General features: G+C 37.6%; 1 protein-coding gene across 8 annotated transcripts in view; it reads right to left on the bottom strand.

Moving 5' to 3' along the window:
• Positions 1-462: 462 nt before the first annotated feature.
• The window catches only part of cers4a (ceramide synthase 4a), a 57753-nt gene continuing 33136 nt past the window's right edge, over positions 463-25079 (bottom strand). For 4 of the 8 annotated variants that reach the window (XR_015521054.1, XR_015521053.1, XM_087302343.1 and 1 more), the window contains 11 exons: positions 21969-22148; positions 18082-18202; positions 15185-15303; positions 15006-15063; positions 13167-13217; positions 10654-10746; positions 10149-10242; positions 8024-8152; positions 5128-5234; positions 2514-2670; positions 463-1472 (listed from right to left, as the gene is read on the bottom strand). Coding sequence is in view for 5 of the 8 variants with exons in the window: in XM_087302343.1 (XP_087158469.1) it covers positions 1275-1472; positions 2514-2670; positions 5128-5234; positions 8024-8152; positions 10149-10211 (654 nt within the window). In the remaining 3 variants the exon portion in view is untranslated. 8 annotated transcript variants of the gene reach the window in all.

Raw genomic sequence — 25079 nt, 5'->3', positions numbered from 1 at the left:
AAGGCTCAGGTTATGGCTATGATGCAAATAAATTTACGCTAGTTGTGTGAATGTACTTTAAACAATATTAATTTCCAGCACTATTCAGAATAGAAAAAATGCTTCACCCTCAGTCCATGGGGCGGATTCATTATTAAGAAAAATCATGGTCCTCAAATCAAAAAAATGTCCTCAAATCTACACTTTTCAAGCAAAAATCATCAGTTTTTTAGCTTGATATAGCAGTGCTCAACAAAAAAAGTGCCTCTTACAAAACCACAAGCTCCAGTAGTAAAATCACAAACACAAATGGATATTTCACCACAAGATGGCGCTAAAAGTCTTTTCTAGATATCCACCGATGCCCGTTCTAGAAAAACAAGAGCGTCTGCAGACAAGTCACAGATTTTCACACAACTTAAAAGACGAACATGTCCAAATTAACCCTATGAGAAGTACTACAAAAGGTGCATCTACATGTAGTCACTCTCAGAAGAGTTTATATCTCTGTTTTATACTGAACAGTAGCAGCACTTTAGTTACATCATTTAAACAGTTCAACAATTTAATACTTCACGGCCCAGTTTCACAAACAGGGCTTAGATTAAGCCAGGACTAGGCCTTAGCTAAATTACACTATTTAAGTCACATTTATAAAAAAGCCCTTAGAAAAAATATATTACTGGTGTGCACCTGGAGACAAAAAATGACACTGACGTATTTTAAGACATCTCACTGCAAGATACAGCTCAAACATGCTATTTAATCTTGACTAGCCTTAAACCTGGTTTGAGAAAGCAGGGGCACATGTGTTCATGAGTCATTTTAATGCACACCTTTTAATTTTTTTTAAGTATTACTAAAGTGCCAATTAGACTAATTTTAAACAAATAAAAGAGTTCACTTTGTATCGATTTCGAACACACTGTAATGGTAACAACATAAATTGTATTATTTATTATAGTTATGAAACCAAAATATGAAGTTAAGAGTTAAACCTTGACAAACAAGAAAGCTAAGAAAGTAAGTTAAAAGCGAAACATTTAATGGGATAGTTCACCTTTCTTTTACTCGCGCTCAAGCGGTTTTAAAGATTGCAGTTTTTTCTGTTGAACATAAAACAAGATCATTTGAAGAATGTTTGGGGAAAAGCAGAAAATGATGTCCAAAAGTATTATTGTAGTCAGAGGTTGTCTTTTCCACCATCCTTCAGAATATCTTCATTGTGTTCAACAGAAGGAAACTCATTTTTATTTTTGGGTGAACTGTCTCTTTAAATGCGTACAGTGGATTTACTATCTCTCTTTCGGTGTTCTACAATTCATTTTTTGTCTCTGGTTCGTTAAATTGTTCAAAACACAGTTATTGGCCAAAGAAGCCAGTTTTGAATTAAGTGCACCCTTTTTTTGCTCCCAGCTGCGCTCTTCTTCTTCTCCGACTTCATCATCCTCATCAGGCTCGCTTTCATCGTCACTCCGTTCATCTCGTTCCACCTTAAAAACACAGTTGCTATTTTTAAACTACTGTAACATTTAGAGAAGAGGATAACCCTACATCTATTCATTTTTTCTATAATGAGGCTGTGGAATAGCCGGCCTCACCCCATACTGAAATCTGGCAATATGCAAATGACATATAAGTTCATATTTGGATTTCACATGTATAAAATATCATATATGCATATAACATATACATTTCGAAATATTGCAGAAATTAATGTTTACCTATATATTTTTCAGCCATTGGAATAATGACTGTATATATATATGTTCAAATAGATTAGCTATAATTGTGTGTATATATACAGTTGAAGTCTGAATTATAAGCCTCCCTGTTTATTTTTTCCCTAATTTCTGTTTAACAGAGATTGTTTTAAAACATTTCTGCACATAATAGTTTTAATAACTCATCTCTAATAACTGATTTATTTGATCTTTTCCATGATGACAGTAAATATTATTTGACTAGATATTCTTGAAGACACTTCTATACAGCTTAAAGTGACATTTAAAGGCTTAACTAGGTTAATTAGGTTAACTAGGCAGGTTAGGGTAATTAGGCAAGTTACTGTATATCGATGGTTTGTTCTGTGGACAGTCGAAAAACAAATTGGCTTAAAGCGGCTAATAATTTTGTTCTTAAATGGTGTTAAAAAAACTGTTTTTATTCTAGCCAAAATAAATCAAATAAGACTTTCTCCAGAAGAAAAAATATAATCAGACATACTGTGAAAATTTCCTTGCTCTGTTAAACATCATTTGGGAAATATATAAAAAAAAAATGTATTCAAAGGGGGGCTAATAATTCTGACTTCAACTGTACATATATATTCATATATGGCCATCCATACGTCAGATTTCCATATGAATTTAGGGAGATAATATCACTAAATGTGTTTAAATGACTTGTTTTTATGTATCTTATGTGATTTTCTTTATTTGCTTGTCCAGCACTTTGGCATGCATGTGTAGTTTTAAAGTGCTTTATATGTAAAGTGAAAGGGATAAGTATTTGTTTTTAACATAGATACTCACTTTGCCTAAAAAGACAAATTTGTGAACCATTCGAAGAATCAGCCAAGCCCAAAAGATGTGCAGAGCTTGAAGAACCAGTAACAGGCCGTTAAAGAAATAATAGCCAGGGTATGGAGAAAATACGATCAATGAATCCACCACAGCGGTGTAGACGATTCTGCAAATCAAACATAAAACCTTAGATTTGAGGTGTTTTCCAGTTGCCAAGAGCTGTGGCCAAATATTTACATTTTCAAAATGCATTGCTATTCCCTCTTGAATTGATTCTGAGCTTAGTTAGTAACCAACAGATGGCGCTCTAGACTAGTTTTTAACCAACAGATGGCGCTCTAGACTAGTTTTTAACCAACAGATGGCGCTCTAGACTAGTTTTTAACCAACAGATGGCGCTCTAGACTAGTTTTTAACCAACATATGGCAGTCTAGGCTAGTTTTTAACCAACAGATGGCGCTCTAGATTAGTTTTTAACCAACATATGGCAGTCTAGGCTAGTTTTTAACCAACATATGGCAGTCTAGGCTAGTTTTTAACCAACAGATGGCGCTCTAGACTAGTTTTTAACCAACATATGGCAGTCTAGGCTAGTTTTTAACCAACATATGGCAGTCTAGGCTCGTTTTTAACCAACAGATGGCGCTCTAGACTAGTTTTTAACCAACATATGGCAGTCTAGGCTAGTTTTTAACCAACAGATGGCAGTCTAGGCTAGTTTCTAACCAAAATATGATGCTTTAGGCTAGTTGTTAACTAACATATGGTGCTCTAGGCTAGTTTTTAACCAACAGATGGCAGTCTAGGCTAGTTTCTAACCAAAATATGATGCTCTAGGCTAGTTGTTAACTAACATATGGTGCTCTAGGCTAGTTTTTAACCAACAGATGGCAGTCTAAGCTAGTTTTTAACCAACATATGGTGCTCTAAGCTAGTTTTTAACCAACATATGGTGCTCTAGGCTAGTTTTTAACTAACATATGGTGCTCTATGCTAGTTTTTAACCAACAGATGGCAGTCTAGGCTAGTTTCTAACCAAAATATGATGCTCTAGGCTAGTTGTTAACTAACATATGGTGCTCTAGGCTAGTTTTTAACCAACAGATGGCAGTCTAGGCTACTTTTTAACCAATATATAGTGCTTTAGGCTAGTTTTTAACAGATGGCAGTCTAGGCTAGTTTTTAACCAACATATGGCACTCTAAGCTACTTTTTAACTAATATATAGTGCTCTAGGCTAGTTTTTAACCAACATATGATGCTCTAGGCTAGTTTTTAACTAACATATGGTGCTCTAGGCTAGTTTTTAACTAACATATGGTGCTCTAGGCTAGTTTTTAACTAACATATGGTGCTCTAGGCTAGTTTTTAACTAACATATGGTGCTCTAGGCTAGTTTTTAACCAACAGATGGCACTCTAGACTAGTTTTTAACCAATATGTAGTGCTCTAGGCTAGTTTTTAACCAACAGATGGCACTCTAGACTACTTTTTAACCAATATGTAGTGCTCTAGGCTAGTTTTTAACCAATAGATGGCAGTCTAGGCTAGTTTTTAACCAATATAGTGCTCTATGCTAGTTTTTAACCAACAGATGGCAGTCTAGGCTAGTTTTTAACCTACATATGGTGCTCTAGGCTAGTTTTTAACCAACAGATGACACACTAGTTTTTATCAACTATGTTTCTGTAGCACCATCAGCTCTGCATATTTTGCATGTCTTCTTAACCAAACACACCTGATTCAGGTCATCAGCTCATTAGCAGAGACTGAAAGACCTGTAATGGGTGTGGAAGACAAAGAAAACATCCAAAACATGCAGTGTTGGTGGTCCTCCAGGAACGTGGTTGAGAAACACTGCTCTACATTAGTTTCTAACCAACAGATGGCACTCTAGGCTAGTTTTTAACCAACATATGGTGCTCTAGGCTAGTTTTTGTTAACCGTGTATGTCGCTCTAGACAAATTTGAAACCAACAGATGGCACTCTAGGCTAGTTTTAACAACAGATGGCGCTGTAAGCTTTACAAACAGCCATACTCTGCTTGCATCTAATTCTTTACACATACTACTGGAATATGAAATTGTTTTAATGAAGTTAATAAAAGGTTTTAGCAAATTACAATAATCTTCACAGAGATCTGTGTTTACATTATTTTAATGATATCTAAGCCAATTTACATGACTCAGCTGAACACACAAGCACTTGAGTGTACACTTTAAATCTAGCCAAGAGCATCATCAGCTGTTAAAACTATCCTAGAGCGCTGTCTGCTGTTAAAAACTAGCATCATCTGCTGCAAAAAAACTAGCCTTAATCACGTCTGCTGTTAAAAACAAGCCTAGTGCACCACTTAAGTGTTAAAAAATAGCATAGAGCACCGTCTACTGCTAAAAAACTAGTCTTAAAACACTGTCTGCAGTTTAAAAACTAGCCTAGAATGTCGTCTGCTGTTAAAATTAGCATTGAGCGTCGTCTGCTTTTAAAAAGGAAGCAAAGTAAATCTCAAAATCAAAGCAGAATCTATTTCTTAAATGATTTGTCGCCACAGTTCGACTCAATGTATTTGAGAAGTTTATAAATCAAATTAATCTTCACATACAGTCCAATGATATTCTTACCTAAAAGGGAAAACTATAAGGCGAGTTACTAAGAAAACTGCAGCGAAAACAACAAACAGGGCATCGCAGGTCTTCCTCCATCCAGCATAGTTAAACATCTTGGCTGACTGTAAATTAAACACATTGATCATTAGTGTGATCGTCTGTCAGACTGGTATTTTAAATGTGCATCTTTGTTTGAGGAAGAAATAATCAGGGGAACTTCTGAACCTTTTGTTTCCTGGTAGTTATTTACGCCTGAAGCAGAAAAAAAACCTGGTACAACTTGTTAAAATGAACCCGACAAGTCTAAACCTTGGGTAAAATGAACTCTGTTCACCTTCACTGTGTGTGTTCACACGTATGGGTCAGTTTACTTCATTTGTTCAACCCAAAAACAAAACAATAGGTTAAGACCTTGTTGTTGGATTTTGCATTGCCATTGTTAAGACTGAAGAAAAACAAAAACAAGAAATGACTTTTACAACGTACAGTATAGTATGTGATGCAACTTACTGAACATTCAACATTTAGTTTTTTAGGGTTATTTCTTGTCACATCAGATTGTGTTTTTGGTCAGTTTAGATGTTCTTTGGTTTGTGTTGCATTAATATCATGGCTGAACTGCACCAAAATCCATTTAGAAGTGGACTAAAACTTATTTTTCTAGGCTCAGATGTCAGCATTCACTCTTATTTAAAATAAACTGCATTAATATATCAATCACAGCAAATCTGCCAATTGTGAACGCTGTCTTAAATGATAAACAGTACCATAACAGCTCTTAAAGTATGTGGTTGTGGACTGCTTGATTCTGATTAACTGATGAACATTCTAAGGTGTGCGGTTATTGTAGGGCTGTGCAATTATTCGAAAATCCGATTTCGATTATGGCTTCTAACGATTATGAAAAACCATTAATGCGAATGAGACCGAATGCTGATGCAATAAACGATTATTGCATAATATACCAAAAGCGCGAAAGACAGCGTGCTTATGTGTGTGTGCAACAGGCGCACACGCACAAGCACGCGGTCAGCATTCGGTCTCATTCGCACACTGAGACGAGCAGAGGAGCGCAGACTATGGCGGCATATCAATGCCAATATTAATCGAGCGCAGCGGTGATGTTTGCGCGCGAGGAGAAGTGAACCGTGAGCAGATTACAGGTCTACACGCGAGAAAACTACAGCTCGCGAGCGCACAGGGGATCTTCACGCGCGCGCTCAACTGATCCAGCGCGAGTAAACAAGTCCCGCGCGCGCACATCATCATCTGTGCGCACGATGTACGCTCTCGCGAGCGAGGTCATGCCTACAGCGCGCGCGCGATCAGTTCTCTCCGCTTGCTCGCTGGTTCTTCTATCTGCTCGCGCGAAACATTTCAGATTTTTGGCAGTCTTGGGGCGGGACTTGGTTTACTTGTTATCTCTAACGCTATTGGCTACTCTTCCTTTCCGGAAGTTAGGATCCCCTGTGCGCTCGCGAGCTGTAGTTTTCTCGCGTGTAGACCTGTAATCTGCTCATGGTTCATTTCTCCTCGCGCGCAAACATCACCGCTGCGCTCGATTAATATTGGCATTGATATGCCGCCATAGCAGACATCTAAAGTAATCTTGATGCGAGCGCTTTAATGGTCAAATAGGTGTCAAAACGCGGTGATTAGTGATTATTCATATTAACCCTCATTTGCGTAATAAACAAACGAGTTGAGAATCAAAAGACACGTGAAAGAGAAACCATTAAAGTGACAGGGCGAAATGCTGCCGCCTGTTTTATCATTAATCAAATGACGAGAAAATCCCTTACTGCTCCTGACTGAAGGATTTTTGTAGCTAAAGTGTTTTTCTTAGGGTGAAGATGCTTAAATCACAGTTTGTTTCATATTTTTATTCTATTGTATTTATTTCTCTTTCCTTTGCAGGGTGGAAAATAACTGTATATATATACAGTTGAAGTCAGAATTATTAGCCCTCCAGAATATTAGCAACCCTTTTCCTCCAATTTCTGTTTCATGGAAAGAAGTTTTTTTTTTAAACGTATTTCTGAACATAATAGTTTTGATATATCATGTCTAATTACTGATTTGTTTTATCTTTTCTATGATGACAGTACATAACATTTTACTAGATGTTTTTCAAAATACAAGCATTCAGATTAAAGTGCAATTCAAAGGCTTAATTAGAGTAATGAGACAAGTCATTGTATAACAGTAGATTCTTCTGCAGACAATCAAAAAATATATCGCTTAAGGGGGCTAATAATATTGACCTTGAAATGGTTTTCAAAATAATTAAATCTGCTTTTATTCTAGCTAAAATAAAACAAATAAGCCTTTCTCCAGAAGAAAAAAAAATATTAGAGGAAATACTGTTAAAATTCCTTGCTCTGTTTAACATAATTTGAGAAATAGTTATTTAAAAAAACAAAATTCTCAGGTGCGCTAATAATTTTGACTTCAACTGATAATCGTTAAGAATAATCGTGATTACAATAATCGTGATTATGATTTTTTCCAAAATCGAGCAGCCCTAGGTTATTGTCAGATAAATGCGCAGCTAAAGTAGTTCTGACAGGTTTTGAGTGAATCACAGCTCCACTACGCTGAACGATTTGGTTTTCACATCAAAACACAGCAGAAGGCTTTGGATGAGATGTGTAAGACACTAGTGCTGCACACAGGAACAGTTTAAAGACAAACACCAGACAAATGTCTGAAATACTACATCTAAACAGTGGCTGCAGCTTTGGAAAGTAGGGTATAAGTGAATAAATCCCAAAGTTTTAAGATATGATGGTACTTCAGTAGTGGTTTATGTCAATTATTCCTTATTTATTCCACATCACGAGTGTTCATGCTCAATCTGTGATGTCATAACAGAAGCTCACAGAGCAGCCAATCGGATTGTGCGATTTACCTCCAGAAGGAAGTCAGACGAGTCGTGAACGAGCATCACCAGGGTTCCCACCCGCACGTAGTTCGCACAGTATGAGAACGCGATGAGGAAAATGGTGGCGATGTGGTGGATGATTTGCTCTTGGAAGTCCTAAACAAACAAAAACAAAGCATTAGAGCGGTGGACACATTCAGGAGTGCTGGCTAATTTGCAATAGTGAGAGTTTTCCTGTTTGAAAAGTCTTCATGAAGGCATTTTAACCAAACCAACCATTAACAACAAGAATCGCAACACTGAAACCTTTTGAAGCAAAGAACTCTAAGACAATATGTCAAAAAGACAAGACTATAGCTATGTTTCCATCTAAAAATGCGAATAAACTTTATGCGCAAAACTGGATTATCGCATAAAAGTTGTGCGAATGACGCATCTTTCCATCCAACGAGTCAAAGCAAACAAAGTCGTCACTTCCTGATTAACTGGCGCCAAATATCAACAGTAAAAACTGCATTTGCTGCAGTAGGAGAAGCTGGATCAATCTTTTCTAAATGAATGAGCCTCAGAAGACAATCCTGACCTGTAGTGAGAGCGCAGTGGCGTTTAATGGTGTCAGACGCGGAGCACAGGCGCTCTTGATTCTGGAGGTCATTAATAATATAATAAAATTAATACTGAATTGGTAAGGCGTTTTATAATGACTAAAACAACATTTCAGATGTTTTATAATGTGCTCAGCCTGAAGTTTTGTCCCTTCACACACATTTTAAGCATCACATGATCTCTTTTAACAAAATCACATGACCTTGTTTAATGCGCATGCTGGAGTTTGTGCGGTAAAAGTGTTTCCATCGCAGTTTATGCACATCTTTTGTTATCGAATAAAAAGTTTATCCTACCCAGTTAGGCGCATAAGTTTTTTAATGCGTATTTTTAAAATTTATGCACATCATGGCGTTTCCATCATAAAATAGGTGGATGGAAACAGCTTATGGCTGTATCCATAATTACATACTTCCTTACTACTTTCTGGGCACTCAAAGCACTTTACACAGCACTTTAATCTCCTCATCCACCAACAGTGTGCAGCATCCACCTGGACGGATGCGACGGCAGCCATATTGCGCCAGACCACACACCAGCTGATTGGTGGAGAGGAGACAGAGTGATGAAGCCAATTATGATATGGGGACGGTTAGGAGGCCAGTGGGCAAATTTGGCAAGGATGCCGGGGTTAAACCCCTACTCTTTTTTGAAGGACATCCTGGGATGGGACACCACAGAGAGTCGGGACCTCGTCTTTCGGATGAGACGTTACTATATCCCTGCTGAAAAATCCAGCTTATACCAGCCTAGGCTGGTTGGCTGGTTTTAGCTGGTCGACCAGGCTGTTTTTAGAGGGGTTTTGGCCATTTCCAGGCTGGTTTTCAGTCAATCCCAGCCTGGTCTTAGCTGGTCAAAATGACCAGCTTAATCCAGCTTGACCAGCCTGGTTTAAGCTGGACATAGCTGGTTTTGGCTGGGCTGCCAGCCTGGCTAGGCTGGTCAAGCTGGTTTTAGCTGGTCATCTCCCAGCCAGACCAGCTAAGAATCAGGCTGGAAATGGCCAAAACCCCTCTAAAACCAGCCTGGTCGACCAGCTAAAACCAGCCAACCAGCCTAGGCTGGTTTAAGCTGTTTTTTTCAGTAGGGATAGTATGTGAAAAACAGTATGCGAGCTGATTAGTATGTCTAAATTCAAAGTATTGGAAGGACAGTACGCGAGAAGTATCCGGATGTCCAACTACTATCAGTGAGAATGGATGCTACGCTATCCCATGATGCCTTGCAAGAGAATTCATGAATGGGAGTAAAGCATCGTAACTGACGTGGGTGAATCATGTGATGATGACAAATGTCGGATGTAGGACGTCCCAATTCCATTCACACTACTCATTCATTCATCGAGTACGAGTTGTAGTCGATTTCGGACGAAGCCTGTGATTACTTTCAAATAGGATAGAAGAACTACAATCCCATGAAGCACTGCAGTGTCAACTGAATTAAACTTATTTTCACTTCTTGATATCTGTTTTCTATAAAAACACTGTGTTTGTTGCCAAACACGCCTATATATACATATTTTGAATAGTATTTAGTGAGACTCAACTTTGTGGGAGAGGGCGGAGCTCACTGCCACTCTCTGATTGGTTGATTCTTTATCCAGCATCATGGGTAATGCAGTTTTTCCTGCATGAATTCTGCTATTCAAACGTTACATGTTAAAATAATAATCCATGGCTTCATCAAAAGCTTAAAACACTGACTATTTACTATCATGAATGATAAAAATATCATAATTTGGTAACACTTTAGTTTAAGCACCAATTCTCATTATTAACTAGTGGCTTACTAGTTGCCTATCATTCAAATATTAGTGGTTTATCAGTACATATAAAGCACACATTCCTCATGATCTTATTCTACATCCCTAACCCTACCCAATATCTAAACCCAACTACTACCCTAATAACTATTAATAAAGCATCCAATTATGAATTAAATGACTCAAAAGTCATAAATTAATGGTTTAGAAATAGCGAGAATTGAATATTAAAATAAAGTACGACCCATCATTTTTGCATAATTACATCGGAGCAGGAGTCAAGACTTACTTTGCGCTTGATGTCCACCGATACGCAGAGCAGAAGTGAGAGGTAGAAGGACAACTCGATAATATAATACCAATACTGGGCTTCAGCGACGGCCTGCAGATCAAAAATCACAAACAAAACAATAGAGCGGAGGAATAATCACGTCAATTTGCAAGCAGAAAAACCCAGAAGTTAGCATTTTAGCAGTTAGCAAATTTTGGCAGTTAGCATTTTGCTTTAAACAGTTCCTGTGCCATTGTGAGTCAATGGGTTTTACACAAGCTCAAAATACTTTCACGTTTTATTCTACAACATAAAACACATCAGTTACACACACTGTTGAGCTATTTTAAATTGGTTACGCTTTCGTAAAAAAAAAAAAAGGCTGCTAATAAGCTGCTAAATGAGACTACAGGCAGCGTTGGAGAATACGAATACTCGTGGCTTATAGACATCACTATACAAATGTAGTTTGTTACGATGGCTTTGACTGCAGTTGCAGACTTGTGCAGTTAGATAATGCATATCTCAATATAAAATGTTATAAATCGTTGTCATGGATCACATTTCTAAAAATAAGCTTGAAAAACTGTTGTTAGTAAGTTGGCGGTGACGTAAAGTCTGTGTAGTATGTTTATACACTAATTGTAGCTTGTCCTTACTTGCATTCAATTTATTCAATTAAAAATGTAAATCATTTTATGCTGTTTTTCATTATATAATATACAAAATTTGAGTACTACTGTGTAGTAAATACACCTGACAATAATGTACGTCATTTTTATACCACCTAAGTTCACATACTGAGATACCAATGTACCTTAAAATGCTGTATGACAGTACTCAATTGAATGTTCAAAATAAACAAAGTAAGAAAAAAAATGTAGATCATCATGTTAAGATTATATTGATGGACAAAATGTGTAATGTTGCGTTCACACCAGACGCTACAATGTCTAATGTGAAACATCGCGATGGACGATTGGGTTTTGGTAGACTGGGCGCGATGTGTCTGAAGAGCGAGGAGGGATCCGGGGGTGAGAAGTGTCCGCGACCGGGAGGGAGATGCGCAATTTCTGGTAGATTATCACTCGTTTGCGGGCAATATGAGTCACGCAAATGCATAGAGACTCCCGGAACTTCCGGGAGACTTGCTATGTCTGAATATCACGTTTAACAACTATAGTGAGGCGCGTTCCAGCGGTACATCCTTGATAATTTGTCCGACGTGCACTGCTCTCTGCCTAAAGCTCAGAGGGCGCATGACAGTTTGTGGCTGTGTGTGTGTGGCTTTGCAGTGAGCACCACTTGTCTGTGTGTATGTGTGTGTGTGTGTGTGGTCATGTGATGTGCGTTTTCAGTGGACAGAAGGCTGTTCAGAATTGCTAGGTTAAACACGGCGTGGATGTGGATTATTTTCGTCCTAAAATGCCATTTTAACACTAAGACGTATTAGTGCAAACGGGGCCTGAGTGTGTATTTTTCGCAAGCAGGTTTGCGACGAGGGCGGAGGATCGGCGATGCCAGCTCAGCATCGTGTTGTCTATTGGCGATGGAATCATCTATCGGCCCAACCCTACCAGACGCAAATGAAGCAATAAAGTTATTTATATGGTCAATGCAACATTCAATGCAACAATGTGATAGACATCCTGTGCGTGGTGCGCACAAATTAGGCAGCACGAATGATGCAATTTGAGCGAACGACATGGCTGAGTTGATCGTTTTTGGCTGTTTGACGCACAAACAAAAAAGCATCATTTGTGCAAATCATTCAAGCTCAAAAATCGGAACTTTGCTGAAATGTATATTTAACCAATCAGAAGCAGACACAGCACCGAACAAGTCCACACCATTTTTCAGCCTTCCATTGCACATAAAGCAAAGCTAAACTCTCAACAAAATCCATGTCAGCCATTTTGCAACAAAACTGAAGTAATTTTGCATCTGTTGTGAAGTGAATTTCATCTGCGAATGAAGCGAGTAGATTTTCAAGCATCTAATTTTGTGCAAATATTGCAAACAAAGTATGAAAGCCCCATAAATATAATATAACACACGAGGCTCCAGCGTCAACTCTTGACGGAGGGCGTGACTGAAGTTGAGGCTGACGTGATCATAGCAGTGTCAGCCAATTAAATTAGTCCGCAATTGGTGGACAATCCTATTGTTTTTTTTCTCCAGAGAAAACCAGTGGGATGCTAACAGCCGATTGGTCTACAAAGTGACGTCATATTTCCCCCACTCTATATGCAAAATATCAATATTGTCTTATTTCAGAATGAACACGCAACATTTAATCACGTAAAAAAATGAACTGTACAAAAACATGCTCTCAAATGAACAATAATAAAGGTTTTTGCTAATGAATGATGACTCCGAGTGTGGTGTTGAATGGTGTGGAGGGTGCGGCTCTGAATTGTTCCTCAGATTTTGGGTTTTAACCTCCTTCAAAGAGGATCAACTGAGAGAATAAAGTTCCTGGGATTGTTTAGCAGGAAGTGATTGTGTTCGGAGAGACGTTTGTTACAGACCTGTGCCGGGTATCCGCTCCAGCATTCCCGGTGATCCCAAAACCACGGAGTCTGAAGAACATCAGTGGACAGAAAATAATGATTAGATGTTCCTGTTTAAACAAGATTTTGGTGATCAATGTTTTTTTGTTAAAAATAAACTATCGTTGATTATACACTGGGCTAAACGGTGGCGCAGTGGGTAGCACGTTCGCCTCACAGCAAGAAGGTTGATGGTTCAAGCGGGTCAGCTTGCGTTTCTGTGTGGAGTTTGCATGTTCTCCACCTGTTGGCTGGAGTTTTCTTCCGGGTGCTCCCCACAAAACATGCGCTATATGTGAATTGGATAAGCTAAATTGGCTGTAGTGTATGTGTGTGAATGAGTGTGTATGGGTGTTTCCCAGTGATGGGTTGCAGCTGGAAGGGCGTCCGCTGTGTAAAACATATGCTGGATAAGTTGGCTATTTATTCCACTGTGGCGACCCCAGATTAATAAAGGGACTAAGCCGAAAATTAAATAAATGAATGATCATACACTATTGTTTAATATGCCAGATATTTAACATATATTCAATAATTAACATATAATAATTTAAATAATTGTTAACATTTCCCAAAGATGGGTTGCAGCTGGAGGGGCATCCGCTGCGTAAAACATGTGCTGGATAAGTTGGTGGTTCATTCCGCTGTGGCAACCCCTGAATAATAAAGGGACAAAGCCGAAAAGAAATGAATGAATGAATAAATACTATTAAACAGTAAATGCTTTCAAGTAACGAACTGATTTGTCACTCATAGTTTGGGTATATCATGTATATATTTTTATATAATCATATACAGGGCCGGAGTGGGACTCCTTTTCAGACCGGCCCACCTCAGTTCACGACTGACTATATTAAAATAAGGTCATTTCCAAATCAGCTTCTAATGAACTATCACGTCTTTTTTAAGAAAACAGCTGCTTTAGAACTTCAAATGTTCAACAACCCTAACAGTGTTATATGTCTTAACAATAAAAATGAAAAAGTAAATAAATTACTCAGATAAGGTTTGAATCCGGGTCAAACAAATAAATAAATGAATGAAAAAAGTTGCTGAGAGCAACAGAGTCTAAAGCTAGAGACACCGGCCCCTCGCAGCCAAAAAAACGGACCGGCTCACCGGGAATTCTCCCGGTCCTCCCGATTAGCCAATCCGGCCCTGATTATATACATATCAATATAAATGATCTAATAAAATAGTTGTATATAATTAATATATAACACAATCTCTATATACAATACAACAAAAATATATTTAAATAATGTGAAGGTGGGCGAGGCAGTGGCGCAGTGGGTAGCACGTTTGCCTCACAGCAAGAAGGTTGCTGGGTCGCTGGTTCGAACCTCGGCTCATTTAACGTTTCTGTGTGGAGTTTGCATGTTCTCCCTGCCTTCCCTGCCTTCGCGTGGGTTTCCTCCGGGTGCTCCGGTTTCCCCCACAGTCCAAAGACATGTGGTACAGGTGAATTGGGTAGGCTAAATTGTCCGTGGTGTATGAGTGTGTGTAAATGTGTGTGTGGATGTTTCCCAGAGATGGGTTGCGGCTGGAAGGGCATCCGCTGCCTAAAAACTTGCTGGATAAGTTGGCGGTTCATTCCACTGTGGTGACCCCGGATTAATAAAGGGACAAAGCCGACAAGAAAATGAATGAATGAATGAATAATGTGTAGGTTTGTGGAAAAAACATAATTCCTTGAAACTTCACAGAAACTAAACATTTTTCCCTCAAAATTTCAGATATTACATCTTTATGCAAATATAAGAATGAAAAGTTGATTACTATGAAATCATTCGTTTGAGACTGTTTTGAAGTACTCACGTGAATGAGAGAAATCAGACCGGCTGAGAAGATGATGAGATAAAAGCCAAACCTCCACCTGATGAAGCACAGAGAGCGGCTGCCGTTAGTCACAAACACACACACACACACACACACACACACACACACACACACACACACACACACACACACACACAGAATTTTCAGTACACACTCACGAGGCTTCGCTGAACTTGCGGGAGTTTGCGGGCCGGTCCTGAATCCTGCGGCGCCGGAGCCATGACTGAATCTGACGCTCGCTGAGACCACAGAGCTTCACCAGAGCTTGAAGATCCTCCTGAACACAAACACACTGTGTGAAAATATTATCAGACAAACTATCAACATTTCTTTGCTCTCTTAAACATCATTTAGGAAATATTTTAAAAAGAAAAAAACAACAAAAGGGGGCTTATAACTCCGTATATATATTTACAGTAATTTTTAAAATGTTTTTTATGGAAAATTATTCAGTTCAAGGCTATATTTATAAATGTAAAAAATGTTTAATTGTTAAATATTTATCAAAATTTTAAATAACTGCTTTGTTATTGTATGTAGTTTCAAATAAAATCATTACTCCAGACATTATTGCTTTTATTACTATTACCATAAATATAATAATAATTAATATTAGTGATTTCTGAAGGATCATGTGACTGGAGTAATGAAGCTGAAATTTCATCTTTAAAATCACTGGAATAAATAAATAAATTAAATGATAAACTACTTTTGAACAGTTATTTTATAGTGCAACATTTCACAATTTGTATTTATGATGAAATAATTGCAGCCTTGGTGAGCAGAAGAAGCTTATTTTAACATATTTAATCATACTGACCCCAAACTTTTTTTACCAGTTGTGTATAGAATTTTTTATAAGCAAAAATGTGCACTTTAATTTTAACAACCCACAGACATCGTCACCGAATACAAATCGAGGTCAGATTTTCTCATACAGAGCCTCATTTCAATTGTCAGGTTTCGTAGATATCTATCTATTGAATTAATCAATCTATTAAAGAAACGTTGATTATAATTCTGTATTTTAGGCTTACATTATAGAGAGACATAGCAGATGAACCGAGACTGCATCAGATCGCGAAGCAGATCAATGTTGATTTTCTTTCGAGCTGTCAGTGCAGAAATGAACAAAATAACTGGCCTAACACAACATATTGTAAGATTAAAACATGGAAAAAAAATGATCAGATATTAACTTCGGTCAATTTTCCTAACGGATAAACCGAGATCAGGCTGGATAAACAGCTCTCGGTAATATTTCAGCATGCTTTCACTTTCGCATTTACCGGTAAGAATGACATCTCGCCCTGCTCATCATTCTCTCGTCATATAGCTGTATATATGGCTATTACACGATCATAATACACTGTGATATAGCCTGGGTCGTTAGTTCGTTGCATTGTTTTGTTTTCTCGCTACAATCGATCCGCTCAATAGGACAGAGACCGCGTCTCATTCAGGCGATCTCGGACTGATTGATTTGGCGCGGATGCGAGCGCGACTGCTGGATATATGCCAAGAAAAAACGCGCTAACGGGGGAAACGATACAGATTCCGAAACAAACGTCTATGTGTGAAAGCACCGTAAGATTGTATTTGCACACAATTGACAGACAGTCGCAGCACGCAGCTCTGGCTCGATCTGGCAGGCAAAAAGGCAGCACTGGCCCAATCGGGCCAGTAACATTCTGTACACTGGCCCGAGTGTCTCGCACACTGAACCCGGGCCATCGGGCAGTCCTTATTGTCGAGCCCTGTATATATATATATATATATATATATATATATATATATATATATATATATATATATATATATATATATATATATATATATATATAATTTTTTTATTGACGAAAGATTGCAAATATTCATGTTTCTAATATTCTAGTAGAGCATGCATATGTGTCATGTTATATATCTCAGTAAAGCTGAGTATTTGTTAAAGAGTACTGGTTTATATTGTTTTGTAAATATGTTTCGATCATTATATTAATAATAAAATATTACATATGATAAATAATTAACGATTACCATTGTATAAGATAACAATAATATCCTGAAGCAGTCATACTTTATTTTAAACTCAAATTCTCTTTACTTATAAACCATTAACTATGATTTTGCCCTCAATAAACCTGTTTAACTTAACTCAGTTGCTACTTATTAGTAGGGGCGGAGCTTTCTTTTTGCGCATTGTTTCCTCATAGCAAACTAATGGTTAGAGGGGATATACAGTGGTTAAGAATATAGACATACAGTTGATATGAAAGCCCTTAAGTTGACTTCAACAAAAGGACTATCAGTTCAAACACGGAATAAAATGATAAGATTTTGAGTACAGATTACCAAAGCAAACATTTATTAGTGGACTGACACAGATTAATTGTTCACCTCAACACCGTGTCCTAATAACACGTGACGTCACAAGATTCCAGAGACAAACAAATAGTGTCTCCGCCCTAAACGTGACACATTTAAATACCAGCCACTGCACTCCCAATGAAATGGTAATGACTTTCCATCTAATGAATACATATTAAACGTCTTGAACATTATGAATAGGCTACTGAGAGACTGATGCTGTTGGTTTTGCAGAGTTTTGACTTTCATTTTGAAACCGTCTGCTAGTTATTTTATTTTATTTTTAAGATCTGAGGTAAACTATCTGCTGCTGCTTTCAGTAGTATGGCAATATTGAAACACTGGTAGCATTTAACATTGAATAAAGCCCATAATCAGTACCTAATGACCAATGACCTGCCGTGATGTTTGCCACCGGCACAGATGGTTAGGACAAAAACTCTTAACATGGAAAAGATAGCTTTTATTGCGTGTCTTGGTGCCACGTCTCGTGTAATCAGGACACGGTGTAAGAATAACTTTGTGCTCAAATTAAACAGTAAATTTTTCATTTCCTGCAGACTTTGTTTTTTGTCATTAAGCCAACATGTGTGTGTTGTTTACTTTAGTGTAGGGCGTGGAGAGCGAGTCAGATCTGATGATGATGTCATGTGTGCGGTAATGAGTCAGGTGTTTAGGTGTTGTTCACCTGTGACGGCTCAGTCTTCTTCTTCTGCAGGTAGAACGCCTCCAGTTTGGGGACCGGTGTGATGTGAAGCCGAACCCTGTCACGAACACCCAGCCGGCGGCTCAGAGGCAGAGCCACCACCCTACACAGACACACATGTTTGTATTCATACGACTCATACTGTATCGAGTGCACACTTTTAACGGTCGAGTAGTGCATTTAAATTCAAAAGCAGTAGCTACTGAGTAGTAGGTGATATCGGAGGCAGCCCTTGACTTTTCCAAACCACGGTAAACCTTGAAGCCTGTTTCAACCCAGTTTCAAACCCTACACAGACACAAAAAAACAAGTTTGTTTTTGGGAATTGTGGGGACTTTCAATTGGTTCCCTCCTTTTTTATATACTGTCCTGTAAACTGTGTTTTCCATCTGCCTACACCAAACCTTAGCCATTACAGGAAACTGTGTGTGGTTTTACCTTCTGACTTAACTTTTTTCTTCTACTTTCTTTATGATTTATAAGACTTTTGAGAATTGAGGATATTAACAATGTCCTCATAATCCACCATTTCCTCTGTAACACTTGACTCTATACTAGGCATGGGGAGAAAAACGGATTTTAAGGTATACCGTGATTTGGAAAAGTCAAGTTTTTAATACCTCTAAAATTTTCTAAAAAAAATTCTAAAAAAAAAAAAGAAAAAAAAAAGAAAAGTGTTTATTATGACTATTTTATTTATTTTTAGGGCAACAGTATCTCCTCCACATCAAAATCTACAGTTCAGCCCACAATTTAGGAAATATAAAAAAAAACAATATCTAAACCATACCCAAACGGTATAGAGCAGAACAGTGCACTGGCTTTACTTTAAAAAAGAAAAGAAAGATCGCTAAAGATGCCTTTTCAAGTTCTGTGTTGAAGCGCTCTATTTTAATGATCTTGTGCAAAGTCTAAAGCGAAGGGTGCAATAGCATTAAGGGCGTGTCTGAATCCACTTTTGCTATTTTAAGGATGGAAAAATTTGGTTTGTGTCCTGGCGCATGGTCTGACAAGGTTGTGCTTATTCTCTTAATGAGTTATGGGTTTGTTTAGAGCATAATGTGCATTAAACCAATAAGAGTCTTATCTCCCATTCCCTTTAAGAGTCAGATGTGTCGCGCCATTGCGCATTTGTCATTTACATGGCAGACTTTGTAAGTGGAAAAACGGAACGCTTCACTAGCGAGAAACAGTTAAACAGAGCATCTGCAGCGCAAGGATAAAGAACGAGCCTCCTTCATTCAGCCTCTTTACTTTCTCTTGACTCCTTTACTTTGGTGGAGTACGGAAACTCACTCCACTGAAGATATCCATTAGCCGACATATTTAATGTAGTTTGTTAAGCACAAAGATTGGTTTCAAAACTATTTCTATAACAGGGTCTCTGCAGATAACATGATGTCAAATTTAAGACTTTTTATGACCTTTTTAAGACCATTAGGTATTAAATTTAAGACCTATATCGCAATCTCAAAAACACACGAGAAAAAATATAAAAGCACAAAATTAGGGGTAAAATTGATTTATTTAAATTGAACAGTACTAAAGATAAATTAGATGCACCATTGAACTACAGAACAAACAAACAAACATCATAACGCTAATTTATACTTTCGCCTGGCGCCGCATCGCACACCTTACAAAACGGATGAGGCTTTTATACTTGACACGTTCATCATTGAGATATTTTTTTAAACGACAGGGGGCGGTCAAAAAACCGACAGTAAAATCAGATAAATAAAAAGAGAATCATTATCATTGAAGATGTTTTTAAGTGCTGCCTTTCCTCACAGTAAATTCCCCTCATCTCTCCGAATAGCCCAAATCCAACGCATCTTAATAGTTTAATCACTTGGAAAACTATTAAACGACATATACGGATGTTTCTTTTTCGAATTAGTACAAAAGGTACGCTACAAGATTGATTACTCGTCTCCGCCATTGCACTTTGCTTCTACCGGAACAAAGTTTTGCATACTTCCGGTCCCGATCGCCATTTTGTGAAATAGGCCTATTGGACTTGTGAAATAAAGAACTACAACATCCCAGCAACAACAACAAAAAAGAATTTAAATGAGCATTAGATGAGTGTTACATGAACATCGCAAAAATAAGACCTGTGCAAAATATTTAAGACCTAGAACAGCGAATTAAATTTCGATTTTAAAATTTTAGACTTTTTAAGACCCCGCGGGAACCCTGTAAAACTATTTAATGAATAAATGAGCAATAATAATGAAGAGTGGTCAAAAAACGGAGTTATATCCAAACACACGTCGTGTTCTTATGACCCACATATTGACACATACGTCTCCAAAACCACACAGGTGGACAAATTTAAAATAGTTTTTATTAAAACAAATATAATTTGCATACAATAAATAATACTGCTAATAATAATAACATTATACAGATGCAAATAGTCATGAAAAAACTAAAAAAAAGCTGTTTGTTATTTAAACTTGGTGCAAAACGTGAAAATTAGTGTTGCGCTGGTCTGAAAATATCAACAAATCACGCCAAACACGTCTTGCGCCTTATTGCGATGGGTGTGTGATAGGGCCCAAAATCTGTGTTTTTTTAAACTAATGAAGACAGCAGAAGTCTGTGATTTATTTTAATAATTATCTAGCCTGACATGTTCACTGCTCCAAAATATTTAAAATGTTTTCTAAAATATAATATATTATGTTCAATGGGGGAAAAAAATTAAGTTTTTTTACCCAGAAATTTAAAAAGAGCGAATTTAGAGCAGTAATTACAATCCTGTGAAACCGTGACATTTTTATCTAAGGTTACCACACGGTCAGAATCTTAAACCGGCCCATGCCTACTTTATAAACATGAAGTACACACACACACACAGAAACAAACACACAAACACTTATGCAGCTACAGTGTAAGCTGACCCTCTGTGTAACTCCAGATCTTCATCAGTGATGAGGATGGAAATCTTGAAGTGTGTTTGATGAATAAACATCTAGATCTGGTTTCAGGAGCGACGTGATGGGCAGCTGTCCTCATTACAGTAGTGGATTTCACACATCTACACTTGACTCGCTCCTACAGACGCGATAGCAAAACCACACCGACTGCTTCGAGAATTTCCTTTTGTCACATACACAGTCATTCACTATGATGTGCAGTGAAATGCCTTCACAACCACTCATGGCCTTGAAATACTGACAATAATAACAAAAACAATAACGATGAGAATCTAAATTATGGACATGCAGAAGTAAAACAAAAGCAAATAAAAATTTCTTAAAGACTTTTGAAATGGCGTGACGGTGGCTGAGTCGTCTCACAGTATAAAGGTCACTGGTTCAAGTCCCGGCTGGGCCAGTTGGCATTTCTGTGTGGAGTTTGCATGTTCTCCTCGAGTTGGTGTGGGCTTCCTCCGGGTGCTCCGGTTTCCCCCACAGTCCAAACACATGCGCTATAGGTGAATTGGGTAAACTTATTTAGCCATAATGTATGCGTGTGTGTAAATGAGAGTCTATGGGTGTTTCCCAGTACAGGGTTGCAGCTGAAAGGGTATTCACTGCGTAAAACATATGCTGGAATAGTTGGTGGTTCATTCCGCTGTGGCAACATTTAAAGTAGAGAGTAGAACTATAACCATAACAGACTGAAGATTGATCATATGCACGTGTTTTAAAGGGATTTCAAGACAGATTAAAAGATTCGAAAACAAAAAGTACAACATTTGTTACTTTAATGAAGATTAATTTCACCGAATGAATAAAATAAAGACTATACAGTGTTATTTTATTTACATTTTATATTTCCTTATTCATTTTCTACACATGAATGCTATTTGACTCGCTAGAAATGAAAATGAAAACATATGCCGCGTTGATACTGACCTTTCGAATACAAAACGCAGGGCGATGAACCCCAGGGCCAATGGGAATGAGATGAGCAGATCCCGCGGTACGGGATGCCGACTTCCGTCAGACGTTCCCTCTGCAATGTCTTTCCACGTAACGCCAGGAGGAAGCCAGAAGTCTTCCCGCCATAACCAACGGTTTACGATATCCTCCAATCTGAAGAGAGAGAACTGGAAAGTTTAAAAAGCTGACAACTTATTACAACATATACTGATCATGAGGATACATCTGAATGGAACAAGTCACTTTGACAACTGGCTAGGCATGGAAAAGTAACTGGCTTCAAGGTTTACCGTGGTTTGGAAAAGTCAAGGGCTTACTCCGATATCACCTGCTACTCAGTAGCTACTGCATTTGAATTGAAATGTACTACTCGACCGTTAGAAAGGTGCACTCTATGCAGTATGAGTTGTATGAATGGAACTCGGACGTACTACATCCGCCATTTCGTCATGAATGATCTACCCACGTCAGTCGCACTCATGAATTCTCTAGTGGAGCATCAGGGGATAGCGAAGTGTCCATCAGATGCGCACTTCCGAATATCGCTGGAAGTGGTAGACCACCCGGGAATTTCTCGCACACTGTTTGTCGAATTCTATGAGTTCAGTCATATTACTCGGCTTGCATACTGTTTTAGCATACTATATAGTATGGAAGCATGCAATTTTGGACGCAATTTTCTGTTAAACCGTTTTAAGGTATATGCACAGTTTGTTTTGTTTTGGGCAACTCCCAAAGTATCTCCACTTAAAAAGCTATTGATCTGCCTGCCATGTTTACTGTTCCAAACTTTTGTGTTTGCTAAAATTCCTAAAATCAGGAATGAAGTTGTTGTTTTTGATCTAGACATTTAAAAAGCACATATTTCAGAGCAGTGATCACAATACCATGATAGTACTGTCATGTTTTTATCATACAGTTAGAATCGTACCCGCTTGTTAAGAGGTGACGTGTTGGTGACGTATGTAATACTGTTTCCGGGTCCAAGCCGCGACTCACTTGAGTTATAAATCATTTGTTTATGATCACTTTTTGTTCATATCACACATTAAAGTTAATTTTATACAAAGTCATAGTGTACACAACAATCTCTAGGTTTGCTGCATATCAAATACCAACATTTTACCAGTTTTAAAAAAATGTAATCACTTTCTGGCCATTGGATATTAGGCATGGACATATATATTGCGATCGTGATTATCGGCAGAATTAAGTTGCTTTGTAAACGTTTATTTTTAACATTTCATGAGTCTCCCCATTCAGTTGAATAGAGCGCTTGAACCGGGAAGCCACTTCGCGTGACGTCACACTTAACAAGCGGATACCGACACATGCCTACGACCAGCAATGTGGAAAATACAAAAGTTTGTCATATCAATATAATTAAATCAAAATATAATTTAAGTGTCTAAAATTAATAGCAGAAATGCCTTTTTTTTTCTCTGTGAAGTCATGCATGCAGCGATTAGCTGATCACCGTTTATGTAGAATATTTACAACAAATGAGTAAAAATGCTATACAATTACCTACATGAGCATTTAATGTACATTTATTGTCATATTGGCAACACTCCCAAAACACATTTTGGGAAAACTTACAAAAGTGTTTTTGTGCAATTCTATAATACTGCACTTAAAATACAAAACAAAATTGAAACACATTTTACGTACTTAGCTTCGCTAGCACTTATGGAGAATTAAATGCCCTTTTAAAGCCATTTATTTATAGAAAATAACCCTGAACAACTTTATAGAAGATAACCCCATTGAAAAAAACTGCCTAAATTAGCCTAAGCTGGTTGGCTGGTTTAATCTGGTTGACCAGCCTGGTTTTAGAGGGGTTTTGGCCATTTTCAGGATGGTCCCAGCCATTTGCAGTCTGGTGTTAGCTGGTAAGGCTGCAAATGACCAGCTAAAACCAGCTTGACAAGCATAGTTTAAGCTGAACATAGCTGATTTTTGCTGTGCTCCAGCTAAGACCAGGCTGGAAGCCAACCTGGAATGGCCAAAACCGCTATAAAACCAGGCTGGTCAACCACCAGTTTTTTTTTTTTTCAGCAGGGAAATTATAACTTGATTAAAGATTAAATGAAACAATCTAATGACATGAAGGTAAAGTTGGTATTATACTCGTACATTTGTTCAGTGACAACTTCTGTGACATGCTTCCTATACTGTTTACCATGGCACTTTGAATATTGGGTCTGAAATCACATGCAAGTATTTCAAAACAACATTAGCATTATTTATTTGATTGTGAACAATGTTGTACATTGAAAAATACATGACTTTCAGTTGAATTTAACTACAGAGATGAGACTAAATTGAAATAAATTAATCAAAATATTTGTTTGGTCAATTTCCAGGACTATTAATACACCAATTCGTAAAAAAAAATGCTATATAAACGCCAGAGGGGTGTTCGAAGACAAACTGTAAACTAATCTATTAGCTTAACAATCTAAAACAAATGTACAGAATAAATTGAGGTAAAGTTGGTTTTATATTCGTACATGAGTTCAGTGACAACTTGCAGCATGCTCCCTTTACCATAGTACTTTGAATATTTGGTCTGCAATCACATGCTAGCATGACTTCAAAACAACATTACCAATATTTATTTGACTGAACAATGTTGTACTATGATAGTCATTGGCTGCTAATATGATCTCCCTATTTAGAATTGGCAAAGAATACTTTTCTGAAATGATATTATTAAAGAAAAAGTCCAAATGTGTGAGAATAAAACCAACTTTACCTTAATAATGACATATGTTTACTTCACTTCAATACATCTGTTGAATTTAACTACAGAGATGAGACTAAATTGCAATAAATTAATCTAAATATTTGTTTCGTCCACGCTATTTTCAGGAAGATTAATACAACAATTCGCAATAGAAACGCCAAAGGGGAGTGTAAAAACAAACTGTAAACAAATCTATAAGTTTAACAATCGATAATAATAGATGTTCAGAATAAATTGAGGTAAAGTCAGTTTTGTATTCGCACATTCCTTCAGTACGACCTTCTGACATGCTCCAATACTATTTACCAACCTTGCTGAAAAATCCAGCTTAAACC

This window comes from Danio rerio, chromosome 22, assembly GCF_052040795.2.
Source record: "Danio rerio strain M-AB ecotype USA chromosome 22, GRCz13ab, whole genome shotgun sequence".
Taxonomy (NCBI): Eukaryota; Metazoa; Chordata; class Actinopteri; order Cypriniformes; family Danionidae; genus Danio; species Danio rerio.
This window is presented reverse-complemented; position numbering and strand designations above follow the sequence as displayed.